This window comes from Myxocyprinus asiaticus, chromosome 21 (genome assembly GCF_019703515.2).
Source record: "Myxocyprinus asiaticus isolate MX2 ecotype Aquarium Trade chromosome 21, UBuf_Myxa_2, whole genome shotgun sequence".
Lineage (NCBI taxonomy): Eukaryota > Metazoa > Chordata > Actinopteri > Cypriniformes > Catostomidae > Myxocyprinus > Myxocyprinus asiaticus.
The window spans coordinates 6,749,399-6,764,241 of NC_059364.1; the positions used below are offsets into that span (position 1 = coordinate 6,749,399).

At 36.3% G+C, this 14,843-nt stretch overlaps 1 protein-coding gene across 1 annotated transcript in view; it reads left to right on the plus strand.

Moving 5' to 3' along the window:
• The window catches only part of LOC127411924 (MAM domain-containing glycosylphosphatidylinositol anchor protein 1-like), a 288,415-nt gene extending 280,226 nt beyond the window's left edge, over positions 1-8,189 (plus strand). Inside the window, exon 18 of the mRNA XM_051647835.1 lies at positions 1,243-8,189. Within this exon, the coding sequence (XP_051503795.1) occupies positions 1,243-1,334 (92 nt within the window). The 3' untranslated portion in view covers positions 1,335-8,189. The remainder of the gene's footprint in view (positions 1-1,242) is intronic.
• The last annotated feature ends 6,654 nt before the right edge of the window (positions 8,190-14,843 follow it).

Sequence of the window (14,843 nt, forward strand, 5' to 3'; positions counted from 1 at the left end):
TGGCACATTGCGTTCCATTTTGCGCTGCACACGCTGGCACTGAAGACACATCCACATGACGCATATACAAAGTCCAATGCATGGTGTAAACTAGATGCACACACATCCAGTTTCCAGTGTCATCCTGCACTGAAATGCACATCGCTGGAAACGTATCTAAACGGTCAAAGACGTCCATCCAGCGCATGTTTTCATACACCAACAATAGCGTGGATGGGCGAAAGAACATGTCCATGACGTGCTTGTGCTCAAAACAACAAGAGGCACAGCATCTGAATGAAACTGAATAGCTCACCTTTTCAAAGTTGTAACTTGACATGTGTCTTTTAAAAGCAGCGCCAAATACATGATAGTGGTCAAAAATGTCTGTCTGTGCTAATTAAGTACAAAAATAATTGAAAATAGTCCAGATTGGGCCCCTTTGATGTTCAGGAATAGTTAGGGCACAGTAGGCCTTGTTTTTCCTTCTCTTTCAGTTTACGAACTGAAGCACAAGTGGGCGGGGCCATATGGAAAAGTAGGTATTGATGTTTTTGAGCTGTAGAGCCGGTCATGAATTAATGAGCCCCCAAATGACGTAGGGAAGTCGCGGAAGTAGAGAACGAGGTGTTTTTTCAGCTTGGTTTCATGAAATGCTTTTATTGCATTGGTGGTTAAGTTTTGAGTTCTGAAATTTACAGTATGTTTTTATAGTAGAAAGACCTCTTATATTTCAAAATATCAAGGAAAATTTGATTCCTCATGATATGACCCCTTTAAATGCAACACCACTTTAAATGAGGCACCGGAGGGGAAGATTATCATTTGACTTCTGTAATATGAAATATTTGTGAGTTTAGCAGGATATTCAACTAGACAAAATATAGGGCGGTGCTTGATTGTACCCATTTGGAATTGCTTGGATTGTGAAAAGTGGGCATTACATTCCAAAATAGAGAAGGTGGTTGGAGGGGAGAAGGCTGGAAAGTAAGAGGTACAGGCATTTGCGACTCCAGAGGGATTGGTTAGATTCAGTCAAAAAGCACATTTCGGTGGAAAAATATGTTATGCAATTATGCTGAAATATTAATGAAATATGACAAATACAAACATTAATTTTGTTATGTGGAAAAACATGCACCGATGAATCATGCACCATTCAATCAGGAACTTTTTTAAAGAAAGTACAGTAAATTGGGTTAATTTTGATTTCAGGTTCATTTTAAAGAGTTTAATATTGTGTTTTTGTGTTTATGTTTACAGCAGTACTCTCTGGGACAGACCACCTTCTTCATCTTCTTCCTGTTAGCGTCCATCTCATCAGCACCATCTGTCTGACATTCCTTCTCAGATGATACTGACAAACCCGGGTACACACGCCTATGTAGGACGCCTCCCGCGGCAGCAATAAGAAAACTGCCCAACATGTGACCACACTTCCCGCTGCTGCCTTCCTCATGCTCGTTTCCTCCTGTGTTTCCTGTTTCCCATGCTTCTGTCCTTTTCCAAGACTGCCATCATACTTTACAATATTCTTTTTCTTTACATTTACACATTTGGCAGTTGCTTTTATTTAAAGCAACTTGCATTGCAATCAAAGTATACATTTTATCAGTTGGTGTGTTCCCTGGAATTCGAACCCATGACCTTGGTGTCGCTCGAGTCGCAGTTGAGCTTAAAGAACATCTGTGCTTTCTTTGTTATTGTGAGCACTGCTTCTACTTGCTATGTGGCACCTTTATTACAACTTTTGTGTTTTATAAAAGCATAACCTCTGCATATTGTGCAGTTCCATCCATATGTCTTGTCATCTCTCCACCATTCATCCTAAATCATCCTGTATCCCCCGTGTATGTATCTGACACACCAAAGTGTCAACTCTGTTACCAAAGATGACGGAGGGCTTACAGGATGGACGGACAGCTGAGAGAGACACAAGAATGCCCTTTCTCCAAATAAACTACCCCTTCCATTAAGTAAAGTGCATGGAGATTTGATTTCCTTAGGATGTTGGTTCAAATAGCAAGGAATGACCTGAGCAGGAATGGACGAATGAAGCAAGGATGGTCACGATGTTAGCCGCTTAATACTGATGATATGACCTGTATATCCACTTGTATTTGATATATTGGAATGTCGAGCTGCAGAATACACAAATGGACTTCAACTGCAACTTCTGGGACTACGACAATGTGAAACTAAAGAAGCACAAATTTAGATATTTTTTGGTAGTCATTTTTGGTTCCTTTACCTGGTATTTTGTCGGTCTGGTTTCACTGTTCACTTCTTGTCCTTTGGCTTTCTTTACCAGCCAACGTATGCCACTGCTGCATTGCCGATCGGTAATTAGAGGGGTAGAAGGTGGTCTTGAAAACAATACAATGTAAACTTTAGACTAGAAAGGCATCAATTACCTCACCCTCGATATAAAAGATCCATAAGCCACCTGGATAAACTGTGAGAATGATCACTTGAGCATCAACTTTAGCATCATACCTCTGATTAGATCACAGACACTGCAATGAAAGTCCTCTTCATGGATATGGGCACATGGACTCTATCAGGACTAAAAGATTGACAACTCTGGGCAGCCAAACTGCAGTCTTGGGGTTGATGATCAAGAATGTAATTTTTATGTTGTTAGAGAGAAAGTGCATGTACATGCAAGCTTCAACGGGTTGCCTTTGAAAAACGTCATTGGTTTGGAAATTTTAAGATGGCAGCAAACAATCTTGACATTGAGAAAGTGAACTGTTTTGGAACACATTAATCTAAAAGACACACATTTGTTGATGCATCTTCATTAATGCTGCATTCCATTCAACTTCCGCACTAATACATTTTTGTTTGAGTAATGGAGAGTGTTTTCAATATGCGTAACTTTTGGTGGAGGAAAATGCCATTCCAGTGTGGATGAGAGTTGTAAATAGCAAAATCAACACGTTTTCAAATGAAAATGTATTAGTGTGGATGTGGCCTCAGAGAGTAGGAAATTCCAACTACATATGTGAAAAAATGCAATAGAATAGTTGAGTTTCATGATGCCACACAAACATGGCGGCACCTAGGGAATGAATCAAATTCCCTTCATTACTAGAGATGCCACGGTGTAAGTTTTTGTCAATTAGAATACCTAGAAAAAAATCACAGCTAACTGGTTTTATGATTATTTACAGATTTTCTTATTATGCAACAGTGCTGAGGCAAGAAAAGTCATATCATATCACAATTGAACATGTTAGTGGATGCTATTCTTAAGGATATATGGATGATAAGTGCATCCCTTCAGTAGGAAAACTGATAAATACACAACAAATAAATATGAGGTATATAGCGAAAGAAGCTCCAATATAGGGCACAACACCGCTTATGTGCATCCCGGGCACAGAATGATGCACTTCAATGTGGTTGAGCAACATGTAGTTCACATCATTTTTTATTTTTTTTTCTGCAACAATTTATTAAAGCAATCCATTGTCTGTCACACACCCCAAACGACTCAACAAAAATACTGTCCTTTAATATGTCCACAACACCTCACAAATAAATCTGTGGACTATTCATATCAGCTGTAACATTGCTTACAGCAGGTGATTTAAAGTCTGAAAATGACTAAAATTTAAATTTGTGTGGTGAATTTGTACTCAGGCAATGTTTTAAAAAATAAGGATGATTTGAGACGCAACATCTTGAAGTTTACCATGCTGACACACAAAAACAAAACACGTTGTAACACACTTAAATGACCGAAAAGTTGCATTTCTCAATTCATCACTTTAAAAGCACCACAGCTTAAAATATTAAACTTACTAGTTAGGGACAGAGTCACTAAGAATGAACTGAGCCTGCTAAAACCACAGTTTTTTTTTGCACTTGCTAACTGCGCTCATTTAGCGACCGATTCACTAAAGGAGTTATGCAGATCAGGCAACTGCACAAAACGTGCTCACAAAATCGCTGCTGAATGCAATGTGCATGCACAATTCTGATCTTGCAGTCCGATTCTGAGTGCAATGTAGCCGAGGATGCCACAGACAACCGTATTTGACCCACCCTGCCGGGACTGAACAGCATCACTTTGATCCAGACACCTGAATCATCTCTTAAACATGCAGAACATGTGCTTGACAACACTGCGCATCTGGACATATATAAGGTTATAATGCTCCTCAACATCATTTGATGAGTATTTGATTAATTACTGATGAAATGATCGGTTGAACATGTTCACAAACATCTCTTTTAAATAAAATTCATTTTACTGCCTACTTTCATTTGGCGGTAATAGCGCAATGTAAATTGCGCAGGGCAAATCGCAATTGAGTTTTGTGAATAAAGCGCAATCTTTAATAAGCCTAATTTACATAGAAAGGAGGTGTGTTTGCGTGGAAAAGGAATGACAGTGACTTCATTTAAATATTGAAGATGCAGCGCAATTTCAGCGCTGCTTGCGCCCGCTAAATGTGATTGCGGGTGGTTAGTGAATAAGACACAGGTATCTGCGCTGAAATACCACATGCACAAAGTGGTGCAACTGTTTAGTGAATCGGCCCCTCAGACTTTCAAATGCTCCCAAACAGCTGATCTAAGTCAGTTTTTCGGTGGATATTGGTCTGGTAGATCTAATTCCTCTGTTATATTCTAGAGTTCGTGTGGAGCCCCAGTTTCACATAGAATGAAAGTTCACATTCAGTCTGCAATGCCTGGTCAAGCACCAGATGGACAACGTGTGTAATCATAGTAACAGCTGCACTAACAAGCCAGGAACAAGCACAACAGATTTTCAAATTTAGGCTTACACTGAAAAACTCTTTTATATTATCTATTTCTATATATATTATATGTAAAAAAAAAATAAATAAATAAATAAATAAAATAAAAAAATAAATTGCCACATGTAAATAAAACATTTTACTGTTTTTAACTGTAGATTCTAAATTCTTATGGTTAAACTAACCATGACATTTTTAACCACGGTTAATAGTGAAACTGTTTAATTGTGACATCCCTGTTCATTACATGATGATACAACTTCTTTAGCAAACATTTGCATAGTCAGGTGTGTAAAACACAGTAAACAAATGCTACAGTAGCACTGCATAGCAATGTCCTCTGCAACTTAAAGCGCTTTTCCACCTTTGGGTCGAACAGTTCTTAGCACGTTCAGTAAAGGTTCCGGGACCATTTCCACATGTGACATGGTTCGGTAGGGTACAATTACAAATTCCTGGCCTGGAATTATTTGTTTGGTTAGCTTACCATACTCAGTTATGCTCGTAGATCGCCTTTAGCACGAGTATCTCCTCTGTGCTAAGAGATCGGAGATATCAAGTAGGATTATCCCACATCCGACTTTGAATGGAACGCAGCATTAGTTATGAATGCTAACAGTTTAAGATTCAAATGCAATATCCCTAGAATTCTTTTTAAAATAAGTAATATCACTACATGGACAATGACATTTAAACACATTGTTACAGTGCAGTTGCAATATGTGATGCCAGATGTTTAAGCAAAGTATGTGAGCAAACTTCCAGGGCTGTGTGTTTGGTTCTATTTGAAAGTTCTAGTAACTCTTTAGCTTCATCATATATCATCAATGCAAGGGTAGGGGGCACAGAAGTACAGTAGTATACTGATCATATGAAGAATGAAAGGAACCATTTGTGCCTCTGTTGGAGTGTCCTTTATCCAGTTTGTAAAAACTTAAATGTTATTGTGCATATATATATATATTTAAATTTCAATTGCTTTGCTCTAGTATTACCCGTGCTTATATCGTCTAAAGCAGTTCCATACTTAGTGGAGCTTTAAGGTAAGTCTGTTTACAAACATAAGATCTGCAAAAGAATTTTTTCGGCTTGTAAAATTAGCTCACGCTCATATTTAACCAGTTCATATTTATCCTACGGCATAATGTGGCATATGCTATTATCGCTGTCAAAGAGATTATCATACACTTGCTCCTCAGGTAATTCCATAGGTAACAGTGACAAGGCCTGGAATGATTTCAAACACAGTTCAGGTTTCTCCTACAATTAAAGACACTCCCATGGCTGTAATACTGTTCCATGTGTATGTTACCATAAACACTCCAAACTCTTGCACAATGCCTTCACTACACATCTAATCAGCTATTATTTATAATCAATGCTAAGTTTAATAGAACCTGATACAGGACACAAATTATTAGATTTATTGCAAGAACGACAATGGAAGTGAATCAATAAATGAATGGAGGGTTACATAATTTTATGTTGCAGGATATTGGTATGTACGTGGTTTTGTATTCCAAATGTTTCCTATCATTGTTTCAAGATATTTTATGTGTGTTTGGTGACATGCCAGTATTACCTATTACCCCGTCTCTATGGCTACTTTTTGTGTTTTTCTTTTTTTCTGGATTCCAAACAATTCAGATTTTCTTCAACATGGCCTCATCGTTTATTAAAATTCAATTACTAAAGCTTGTAATAATTCATACGACTTGATGGAACCTTAAGATACCATACGACTTTGCTCATTCAAAAACTATTATCCCCATAGAGTCCAACCAATCAACAAACATAATTTCAAATCGATACAATACAGGCATCAAATTTTAGCTAGCCTTCTATCCAACACTTTATTTTAAGGAAACAAATGAACAAATTTGGTTCCTCATTCCATATTTATTTGTGCTATACAAATGACTGATGTATGTCAATAACCTGTGATACGCTTCCACCGTCTTGCTTTAAACCCTGCTATTTTCTTTTGTGGTACACAAAATTTATTTTCCTTGTAAAGTCTTGGTTAGGTTTAGGTTTGTGTTTGGGCTGAACTTAGGGAAAATCATAATAACATTGTTGGTTCATTTATTTTTCCCAAAGGGAGTAAAAGTCGTAGCCTACATTTTGTACGAACAACTTGAACGATTTCTCACAATTTTGCCATCTCACACTATTATTTTGACTCACTGACTACGTTCAAACAGTGTTTGGGATAGACAACCATATTTACTTACAGTTTTGGCTCTCAGTTTGTTCAGCAGTCAGAAATGGAACAAATACTGTTTATACAGACAGATGACCGAAGTTGATTCCCTTCCTTAACTCACAATAGACTTGAGTAATGCCTATATCTGTAATGATTTATAATTTGAAAATTATACACCATAACCTGAGAAAGACTGGCAGTCCTAACATTACTAATAGTGACTGACAGCCAATAACCTGTTAAACATGCACTTACTGTATGTTAGCTGGGTTTCCATCAAACTATTTTTATGCAAATTGTGAAATTGTGCATAAGAAAACCTGAATGGAAGCGCTTGATATGCGAATAAACTCTCAAAATTTGCATTCAGGTTTATACACTAGGATGAGATGGATATATGGTATTTGGAGGCTGGTGGCATATGGAAATAGCCATTTGAGCACTCATTATGTGAGCGATTGCACTTATTCTGCAATGTCTTCTGGCAGAATTTTATAACAATGTACAATTGCTCTGTTACTGCGAATACAACTCTCCCCGAAGCAGGGAGAAGATAATGTGCATAACACAGTTGATGGAAATCTGCAATGTTTCACATTTTCTTGACTCAAATTTTCATTTAGATGGAAACCCAAGTGACATGACATATATAGAATTCACCTTTCACTCTCTTTCATAACTGAACTGTGTATGAACTGAATTTAGCACTTCAAAACAGGACTGGCAACCATATTCTGCTGTTGTGTGAATGTAACCATTATTGTGTAGTATTTATCAGGCTGTACAAAGTTGCCATTGAAGGTTGAGTAGCCTACTTCTCATTGCAATATATTTTTAAATGTGGCATTAGTAGAAAAGAAGAAATATTTGGGGTCACTGAGAAATCTGATTATTATTGACTGTCAGGTTACCAAGGGGTTTGATTTGTATTATATTGTGTTTTTTTACACACATTTTGATTTTGTCCCTTTTTAAAGGCTCACTTGTGATTTCATCCACCAAAAGTGTCTAATCACCCAAACGTATGCCTCCACAAGTATGACTGGAGAATGAACCGTAATAACACATGTAGCATTATCCAAGTGGAATGTACTGTACCAATGGAAAGGGTATTTCCTGTTTGTTCTGCTCTGGAGGAAGTAATTAGATAGACATCAAATGCCCTTCTAGCCTAACAAATATATTATTATTATTTCCCCATTTCGAGGGTTTTTGAGACATTTTACCTTTTATTTTATATATATATATATATATATATATATATATATATATATATATATATATATATATTTTTTTTTTTTTTTTATTTCAATATTCTATATGGCCATTCTCATAACTGTAACATAATACTTTTTTACTGTATTACATTAAAACATACAGTAAAAAATGGATATTTTATATTCCAGTTAGCATTACTAGCATTATTCAAGGCAATACAACTAAATAAATACTACAATGATTTTGTTTGATTTTATTTTTTTCATTTAGGTAATGAGAATCGGGGGTAGAATGTCACAATGCAAAAATCTTAATGGCCCTAAAACTATGCTTCATTTTCTTTAAGCAAAATTGAATTTCTTTTTCCTTTTTTATTTTGGGGTGAAATATGACAGATACATGTTTTGGACTGGTTTCGTAAGATTCACTGATATATTTAATAATTTATAGTAATAACAGCAGAATCCCTTGATCAAACCTGAAGGTTCATCTGTTCATCACCAACACACACTCACAAATACAACCACATCACTGCTGAAGAATGTCTCTCAATGTTGAATTGATCATTAGTGGGTGGCACACCTCTGATTGGCTGTGCTGTCGTATGCAAAGCGTTCAGACCAGAGAGAAAGAGTTTCTGTTTTTTGTTTGTATGTATAATTATTTGTTTTGTTTTTTAGATATACCAGTGCACAAGTGAGAGAACAGCTTGTAGCACTGGAAGTTGTATATTCTCTGTCATGTAATTAACTATTTTAGAGGAAAAATATATTTGAAATATGACTCCAAGATGTATAAATAAATCACCTTGAAAGATCTTCATTGTGTTTTTGTGGTCTAAAGTATTACAGTATGTATTCCTCAAACTTTGTCGTAACCACTACAGTTAAGATTATTATTCAGCGTCAAATGCAAAACATGACATTGTTACGACCAGAAGAGTCTAGGTGAGACATGATGTTTTAAAGAATCACACCGCATTTGTTAATCAAGAGCATGTTCACACACTGATTAACACTGACGACCCCGGAAAGAGGATCCAAATTTACACCATAAGAAATAAGCAAAAAACAATTATTAATGAAAAAAATTACCGCTTTACCGTTCTCACATAGGCTATTCAGAAATTGCATATAAAGCTGGCATGTTTTTCATTATATTAATGTAATTTTTTTTTTTAATCTTTGCATCTTAAAAAAATAATGTAGTTGTTTAGTCTCTGTCTCAGCTGTTAGTCTCAGTCACCATTCACTTTTATTGCATGGAAAAAGATGCAATGAAAGTGAATGGTGACTGAGACTAACACTGCCTGACATCTCCTTTTGTGTTCCACAGATGAAAGAATATCATACAGGTTTGCAACAACATGATGATGAGTAAATTATGATAGAATTTTCATTTTAGAGTGAAGTAATGAGGTCAATGTATTTTGATATTTCTCTCTATATATTTCTTCACCTCCTCATCCCTCGCTCTAGACACTCATTTGTCTGCAAATTCTATTTCTTTCTGTCAGTATGTCTATATTTACACAAAAACTCTTCCTCCACTCATGCACTGTTAGACTATACAGACTCAATGACACTTGAACTTTTTTTTTAAGTCTATCCTTAGACATAAACTTTAGAGTTTGAGAAAGCAAGACATGATAGTATAAGGTGCTTACATAAAAATATGATGTCCTGACACCAAGAAAAGAGGAAGAAATGATAATGCACTTGTCTTTTTTGCTTCACTGAGTTCCAGTTGAGGAGTTTAATTGCTGGTCGCTATACTGCATCAACAATGCATTCGAACTGAGGGAAAAAAACATGAGTCGAGATGCTTCAGTGGCTTCGGCATTTGAGGGATGGTTATTAAAGAGCGCACAGAAACCAACCAGCTGAGCTCTGCGAGACACAAATTGAGCGCAAAATGAAAGCACCACCCGCCATCTAAACAACATATAACTGTCACATGTAAATTAGCTAATTACTAATTAGTTAATTTCCTCGCTAATCTGTCAAGTTACCTGGGACACCACAAAACTAATTACATTTATTGCTGTTATAGAGTCAAATACTGGGGGGGGGGGGGACCACACAATTAATGATCCAATTAATTCATTTTTCTTTGCTAAAATACTTTCTCCTACCCAATTTTAATGTGCAAAGACAACTATAAGTAAGCCATTCTTAAGTTGACTTCAAAGAGTGTAAACACTGTGGCTTTGTATCTTTTTTTAAAACATGACTATTCACATTCACTTAGCACTTTATTTGGAACACTGGTGCTAATAAAGTGCTCAACGTGGTCTTCTGCTGTTGTTGCCCATCCGCCTCAAGGTTCGATGTGTTGTGCATTCTGAGATGCTATTCTGTTCACTACAATTGTACAGAGCGGTTTCTGAGTTACCATAGCCTTTCTGTCATCTCAAACCAGTCTGGCCATTCTCCATTGTCCTCCCTCATCAACAAGGTGTTTTCATCCACAGAACTACCGCTCACTGGATGTTTTTTGTTTTTGGCACCATTCTGAGTAAACTCTAGAGACTGTTGTGTGTGAAAATCCCAGGAGATCAGCAGTTACAGAAATACTCAAGCCTGTCTGGCACCAACAATCATGCCATGGTCGAAATTACTGAGATACATTTTTGCCCCATACTGATGGTTGATGTGATCATTAACTGAAGCTCCTGACCCGAATCCACATGATTATATGCACTGCACTGCTGCCACACGAGTGACTGATTAGATAATAGCTTGAATAAGTAGGTGTTCAAATATTCCTAATAAGTGCTCAGTGACTGTATATAACAATATAAAATTGTACATAATACATTTGTTTATAACATGATGAAAAAATGAAGAAATATAAAATATAATGACATTTTTGTATGTTGCTTGGAAAATATTTATTTTGTCAGAATACATGGTAACTTTTGAATGTCCATCAATTGAGTACCATACTTTTTGCCAGCATAAAGTGTTGTGATGGCATCTAACCAACACAGTCTCATGATAACTCATAATAATTTGTACAAGATGGCAAAATTGTAAGATACCGTACAGCTTGGCTCCAATAAACAAACAAAATTTCAAATAGATACAATACAATTTCAGCTAGCCTGTATTCTTTTACGAAAAGAATGCCTGTGAACATATTTATGCAATACAAATGACTGATTTATGTCATCAAGCTGTAATACTCTTCCCTTGTCTAATTCCAAATACTGATGTTTTCGTAATAACTTTTTTTTTTTTTTTTTTTTGGGGGGGGGGGGTTAGTTTATTTTCCTCTATGGGAGGAAAAGACGTTACGTTTTTTGTACGGGCCGATTTGTAGGATTTCTTATGATGTTTCAAAGCAGAATGATGTTATTCATGTGAATTCAGTGACAGTAGGTCGAAAGTTCTGAAATCTGTCGGCGCTAACAGAAATTTGAGCCACTCCCCCTAGTGGCCGAACCTGGAAGTCCACAGAGTGGTGCCACAAGCAAGTAGTATTTTTAGTTTAAAATGATGTTATACCTTCAACAGAAATGCATATTTAATTAACTAAACATCCTAACCCAAACCCCAATACTAAACCTAACCGTAATTGGAGTAAAAATGTAATCCCAGAGCGAAAATACAACCTCCGAATCGTGCTCACCATTATTTATGTGAACGCAATTACTTCCTGGTTTCCACGCGACCACAACCCATGTCTCTGAGGTTGCTAAGTAGAGCCACTGGGAAAGGTAATCACATTTTAATTTATACAAAAATGTCTGGATGGCACTTGTCAGTAATTCAGCACAATGCCATCAATTTCAGAGTTGAGGACTTTAAGAAACAATGTGTAATTTCTCGTGTGATCATGTTGGTTGAAGCTAACTAGCTAAACCTTGAACCGTTGAGTTCAACATGTCAACTTCTGGCTCAACCAATGACCTGAATTCAGGTTGGAACTGTTTGACCATTAGCAGAATGGAGGCAGAATAGAAGGGAAGTTTGGGAAACCTATTTGGGAACAGTCATTATTTCAGCATGGTCTCATGAACATTATGTTAATGTGGCAAGTTTTTTTCAAAAGTACATTATGTGCTTCATTGCATGTTTAACTGCAGTTTCCTAGTGAAAAGTCCAGCGGGGGCACCAAAAACGGTGTCGTAATCAGACGAGGTTTTTCAGGTGAATATTAGTCAGGGGTTTTATTGATTAAAACGTACTTCCCTAACCTAAAACTTTAACATAAACCTAACCAAAAGTGTTTTAAAAAAGCAAATGAAAAGAAAACAGACATCCTTGCCCTAAATCAACACCTAAACCTTGTTGTAAAATGAAACAACATGAAAAGCAAACTTTTTGAAGCAACCATGTCATGTCATATCGCTTCTAAGGCACTTTCACTTCACATTCATGCGTATAAAGTCATAATCAGCTGTTGTAGTCATGATTTGTGTGAAAGTAAATAAAACGCACATTTATTGTTGTGCCTCTAGTGTTAATTTCACCAGGAAATTGCAGCAAAACATAGAATTCCGCACTTGAAAGCAGAGCATGAGAGAATTCCACCTGAGCGGAGAGCGCCTTTTTGAGGATTCCATTCCACTCACTCAGGATTCTCACCACCGCTCGCTAAACCCAGAATGCGCTTCATGATATGCTGGTTCGGGAACCTGCGAAATTAGCAATAGTCCTGAGGTTATGGAGTTCAAACATTGTTTTAGTGAAGTTGCAAACCTTATAGCCTACATAAATGCAAAGTATAAATCAAAATAGTCCTTTTGGAATCATACACGTCACATTGCCAGAGAGCACGAGGATGTGCTATGTGAATATGATAGTGCAGAAAAAGGTGAGCTAGGAGGCTACACTACCATTCGATAATAAATTAATAGATAAGTAGATATTAAGGTATCTGGTTGTTTTTCAATCATGTCAGTGCAGATGCCAGCTAGATGCAGGCCCGGTTCTGCACGGTTGCAAACGTTAGAGCACCCTCAACTAAATATGTAAGCTTAATAATTCTGTATATTAGCAAAGCATATTTCCTTGAATCGGCGAACACACACAAAAAAATCCCTGCATCAGAACTAATAAACATGTATGATCTTGCAAATCAGTGTGTCCTAATGGGGAGGGCAGTGTAATCATGTAATTTTTTATTTGTTTTGGGATCATTAAACATGATTTCATCAAATATATACAAATATATATTTGACAAAATCTCACTTTATGCAGAACAAATATTTTTTAAATGTTAAATCTATGGTTAAACCCTGCTGTACATATAAAGAGCACATGCACAACACATGATCGTTAGATGCATATAAAGTCCAGATTCACTTTATGCTGCTTTAAAAATATCAAGGAAAAACAAAGGTGGCACATAATATAATAATTATTATATACATAATTAACCACAGTCCTTCAGATTGCATACAATTCATACATATAAAATTGTAGGAAATATTAATCAAGCAACAATACTGAAAAAGAGGAAAAACATTCGCTGCTCATTTCTGGATAACTGAATAAACCTGCACAACTGAACACAAAAATAGGATGAGAAATGTATCATTTTAATTTACAGACCTAAAGTCTGATAGCATTAAATCAGTAACATGTTAATGTATCAAATCTACATTAGCCTAATAATCATTCCGTGGAGACAACTGAAAAACAATTATGAATTTCACTTTTACCTGTAACATTGTTCATATTACAACTCGAACAAACTTTAGAGTTGAAAAGTTTTCGAGCCAACGCACATACTGTATGTTATAGACCCGACAGCCATTGTAAACCATTACAAAATAAACAGCGATATTTTATATACTAAAACACAACAATACAATCACATAATTTCAGAAATGTACATTACTAAGCATTTGATAATTTTATTATATTTATCTATATTTATACTATATTTCACCCAGAGGGGCACCACAGCCCATGCAGGCAAAAAGGCAGCTGTAGCTACCCCCTGTGTACGTGCTTGGAAACAAGTATTCACCTTATGCACCAGAGAAACTAGAGGGCAGCCATCTTGAAAATTTTGTCTCGGAACTTCCGTTCTAGAGGTCGCTATATATCTATGGTGTTGATGTCAAAGTGCAATTAGCTAGCTAAGTGGATTTACAGGTTATAGAGTTGTGAAAAGTATTTTAAAGTGTTCAGGGGATGTCATAACAACTGGAAGCAGAGAGGGGAGATTTTAAAACAAGAGTATTTCATTCATAAATATACAAGACCCTTCAAGCTGTGGACGTACTGATGTGCCTCTGTGCTCATGAAACTCTAAGAGACAACATGAAGTCATTAAAAATATCTCTGTACGACACCTCTAGCTGGTCATCTTTTTGTGTCATTCACCCATTGTTAAGGTGAGTAGATTTTCTGAGTGTTAAAATGGGATGGGGGAAGGGTGCAACTATATTTATACATACACACATGTACATGTGAAACGGTATGTTTTATTTTATATCACGTTTTCAACTATTTTAATCAAAATTAAACCTCTAAAGAATGCAGGGTGAAAAATGTATTTTAAAAAGTACAGTTGTTATTTTCTTTAATGTTAATAACTTGTATGTGTAATAATAGGAGCTGTCACTGTTGGAAATTTCATGTCAACTACACATTTTAACACAAATCATTAACAAGTTGAAACCTAAAAATTAACCAGAATTACATGTATAA